The sequence below is a fragment of the Sminthopsis crassicaudata genome, chromosome 1 (genome assembly GCF_048593235.1).
Source record: "Sminthopsis crassicaudata isolate SCR6 chromosome 1, ASM4859323v1, whole genome shotgun sequence".
In the NCBI taxonomy this organism is placed as follows: Eukaryota; Metazoa; Chordata; class Mammalia; order Dasyuromorphia; family Dasyuridae; genus Sminthopsis; species Sminthopsis crassicaudata.
In genome coordinates this window covers 60,986,821-60,990,715 of record NC_133617.1, presented here as the reverse complement: position 1 = coordinate 60,990,715, position 3,895 = coordinate 60,986,821, and the positions used below count along the sequence as shown (strand labels likewise).

The 3,895-nt window shown below is 51.6% G+C and overlaps 1 protein-coding gene across 1 annotated transcript in view; it reads right to left on the bottom strand.

The window, feature by feature from the left end:
- Positions 1–1,987: 1,987 nt before the first annotated feature.
- NOTCH3 (notch receptor 3) overlaps positions 1,988–3,895 on the bottom strand; it is a 34,170-nt gene continuing 32,262 nt past the window's right edge. The window contains 1 exon segment of the mRNA XM_074306694.1: positions 1,988–3,895. This exon segment is cut by the window's right edge and continues 144 nt beyond it. Coding sequence (XP_074162795.1) covers positions 2,963–3,895 — 933 coding nt within the window. The 3' untranslated portion in view covers positions 1,988–2,962.

Genomic DNA, 3,895 nt, shown 5'->3' with positions numbered 1-3,895 from the left:
CACCCAGAGTTTTAATTATCATCTCTCTGCAAAGCACTCTCAGATCTAGTTGTCTACTTAATCGCTTTCCTAACCTCCAGTCTCATTTCTTCAGATGTCTTTATGAACATCTCAAACTAGATATCCCACAGTAACCATGTCCAAAATGGAACTCCTGATCTTTATCCCCAAACCTGCCCTCACTGCTGATTTCCCTGTCACTTTCAGGGGTACCACCACTGGTCACTGGTGGGCACAATCTTCTCCTTATTTTTTTTCTCTTTCAGTACAGATTGACCATCAAGTCCTAGTTTCCCTTTTTGTCACAACGTGCATCCTCTGACACTGTCACACAGGTACCAGTAAGTTTTCATCACCTCCCACCCCTATAATGTCATTAGCCTGCTGCTTGGCTCTCTCCCTCAAGTCTCTCCCTACTCCAGTCCATTCTCTTCTCAACTGTCAAATTGATCCTAAAACACGTGTCTGGCTGGATCATCCTCTTTAGTCAATAAAGTCATGCTTGCTTCTTGCTTCCTGGATTACACATAAAATCCTGTATTTTCAAAGCCCTTCCTAACCTGACCCCTTCCTACTATTCCAGTCTTCTTACACCTTATCCCATTCCATATACTCTGCAATCCAGCACACTGATATCCTGGGTGTTCCTCACACACAACACTCTCTCAACTCCAAAGGCTTCCAATGACTGTCTCCCAGACCTGGAACTCTTTCCCTCCTCCTCTCTACTTCCTGCTGGCTTCTTTCAAGCTTCTGCTGATGTCCCATCTTCTCGGCCAGTCCTCCTTAATCTTAGTGCCTTCCCTCTGAAATCCCCCCAATTTACTCTGCATGCTATCTACCCCACTAGGCCGAGATCTCCTTGAGGACAAGACTGTCTTTTGTCTTTCTTTGCATTCCCAGCATTTATCACAGCACCTCGCATACAGCAGGTGCTTACTAAATACTAGTTGACTAACTACTGCAATAATCCAGGTGAGAGAGCAGAGGCAAAGTGAATGGGAGAGAAAAGGATAAAAGAAGACTAGAATTACAAAGTTCATGACACCAGAAGAAAGACAAGCCATAATAGATCCCATGAAGCTGGAAAAGTCTCAGGGATAGCCCCAGGGCCCATATGGAAGCCAGCCTAGCCAAACTCACTGAAGCTCATCTAGGTTGGCCACCAGATGCTGACTGTCCGGCCATAACAGCTCTTAAAGAAACCTACTGTGCCATAGAGGAAGTACCCACAGATCTGTGAAAATTCCAGATCTGGAATGCCAACATCCTCTCCCCATCACGGTGCCCTCTGGTACCCCCCGCCACCACCACTCCCCACTTTCCAGCAAATGGTTCTTCCTCAAGTTCAGAACTACAGCTCCAAACCCTCCATGCCCGAACCATTCACATTCCTTCCCACAATACACTTCAGAGTTCACAAGTGCCTTTGCTCACAATAGCCCTGAGAGCTAATAATAGAGGAAAATGTGGCCCAGGGGAAAGAAGCGATTTACCCAGGATGCTGCTAATCAGCACAGCTACCACTCCAACCTATATGTCCCGCTGCCAATTTCAATATTTGTTCTCTCATTCTTGCTCTTTCTCTTCTAGAGTTTTGGCTAATAACGAGTTTTAACCAGAACCAGGCAATCAGGACATTGCCCCCACAATGTTGACATGACGGGGGCAGAGGCAAGTACTTTTTCTCTTGACAGGAAGTGACTCCAATGCTCTAAGTCCTTTTCTGTATGGGACATGTAATACCACACCCCACTGGACCTGAGGACCCTCGCCACCAGAACCCCAGGGATCAGCAATGATGGTAGCATGCTTCCTCAGCTGGAACCTTGGGATTTTCTGTTCCCCCTCAACTGAATTTTACCCAGGTGTCAAAAACTCCTAACAAGGTTTCTAATTTTTGAAGACTAAACTTAGGATCCAAACCGTGCTGGGAGCAGCCTCCCCTTCCCAAAACCAATACACATAAACGCAGGGCAGTTAACAGTTTGGTGATAACTACACTTTTATTAGGTGGTGGCAAAGGGTGGAGGGTCTGTACAATGGGGGAGGGGAAGAGAGGAGCCGAGGCTCCACAGGCAGTGTAGGATGGGGCACATTACAAAAATAACCTAAAAATCCTTCTATTTCTGACAAAGGGGCCAGAAGAGCCCTAGGCAGTGCAAGGGGCTGGGGAGACCCTCTACCCCTATATTTACATAAAGACTTTAGTGAAATGTACAGATTTTGGGGGGAACAGTGACCCACACCCACCCCAAAACTATAAGGGGAAAGGAAGCAGAGTAAGTGGGCCAATGTTTCCCTCTAAAGCTCGGGGGAAAGGACATGGTCCCTTCCCAAGCAATGCCACAAAATAAGTTACATCTGGAATGCAGTGAAGTAGGGAAGATTCCCAATTCAGGTGCTACAGTTCTTCTCCCTCCCCCTCCCCCTAATACAGGGGCTCACACACATGGCCACAGGCACCACAGGAGACGTGGTCACAGCTGTGTACTCGGTACACGGGATCTAGTGCGGCCTAAAGACCGACAGGGTCAGCCCCACGGGGGCACTGATGGGAGGAGGGCAAGGGATGGGGTGGGGGGTTAGCCTGGCCCCCTTTTGGGGGAGTGCAATTGGGGGTGAGGATAGGGAACGGAAAGGTAGGGACCTTCTCCATATATATATTTTGTAAAAAAAAAATATATAGATATAATAATAAGTTTGTTTAAATGTATTTGGTTCTATACAAAATGTAAAAAAAAAAAAAAAAGAAAAAAAAAAAACCACTAATGTCAGAGATAGAAAATGGAAGCCTGGAGGGAAGGCAAAGCATATGTGGAGTCAGAGAAAACAAGAGAGAAAGAGTGAGTGAGAAAAAACACGAGGGAGAAGTGGTGGTAGGGGGAAGGGAAACCCAGGGAGGGGCCCAGGCCCTGGCTTCTCAGGACTCAGGAGTCCCAACCCGGGGTCAGGGAGCTGTTTAGGCCAATACTTGTCTCTTGGGGCCTGGGTCAGGCCGAGGACCCAGCTGAGTCTGAGTCTGGCCCTGGCCCTGGGCCTGGGGCAGGGGGCCAGGGCCAGGATGGGGTGTCAACAGAGCCCCCGTGGCCGGGCTGGGTGTGGAGTCAGACCAGTCTGAGAGCGAGCGGGGGGAAGGGCTGGCCCACAGTTCAGGAGACTCCGGGGATGGAGTAAGGTAGGGGTGCTCACTGGGCACCCGCAGGAAGTGTTTAGAAGGGCTGCCTCGAGCAGGAGGCACAGGACCAGTGGGTGGTGGGTACTCCTCAGCTGTTCCACCTGGTGGTAAGTACTGGGGTGGGGGCTCCTTGGGAGAGACAGAGGTCCCAGGCACCAAGATCTGAGGGCCTGGGGCCAGTGGCAGGGGCCCAGGCAATAAGAAAGAAGGGCCCGGTGGGGCCAAGCTAGGGTGGGTGGTCCCAGGAGCTGGTGGGGGGAGGCGGGCCCAGTCAAAGGGCACTGCCACAGGGCTCACCAGGCCTAGGTTCACCACACAGCCTCCTGGGGGGCGTCCCAGCGAGGCCCTCCCTGTCCCCCCGAGCTGAGCCAGTGACACCGTGGCTGCATAGGGCCCATCCAGGGGGTAACTCCCAGGGGAAGCAGGCGTCCCCCCAAAAGGCCGCGGTGAGTCCAGTGAGTCTACAGGTGACAGTGTCACAGAGCTTTCTAGCAAGGGGCCCGGGCAAGCAAGTGTGAGCTTCTTGGTACGGCCCTTGGCCCCACTGGCCCCGGGGCCGCCCTTTCCTGGGGGCCTCCGGCTCTTCTTGCTGCCACTGCCCGAAGGTGCGGGCTTGAGGCCGGGCAGGAAAGTGCCTGGTGGACAAAGCAATGGGGCCAAGCCGTGGGCACCTGGAGGACTTCGAGCTGTATTGTGTTCCTCCAGCAGGCGTACGAT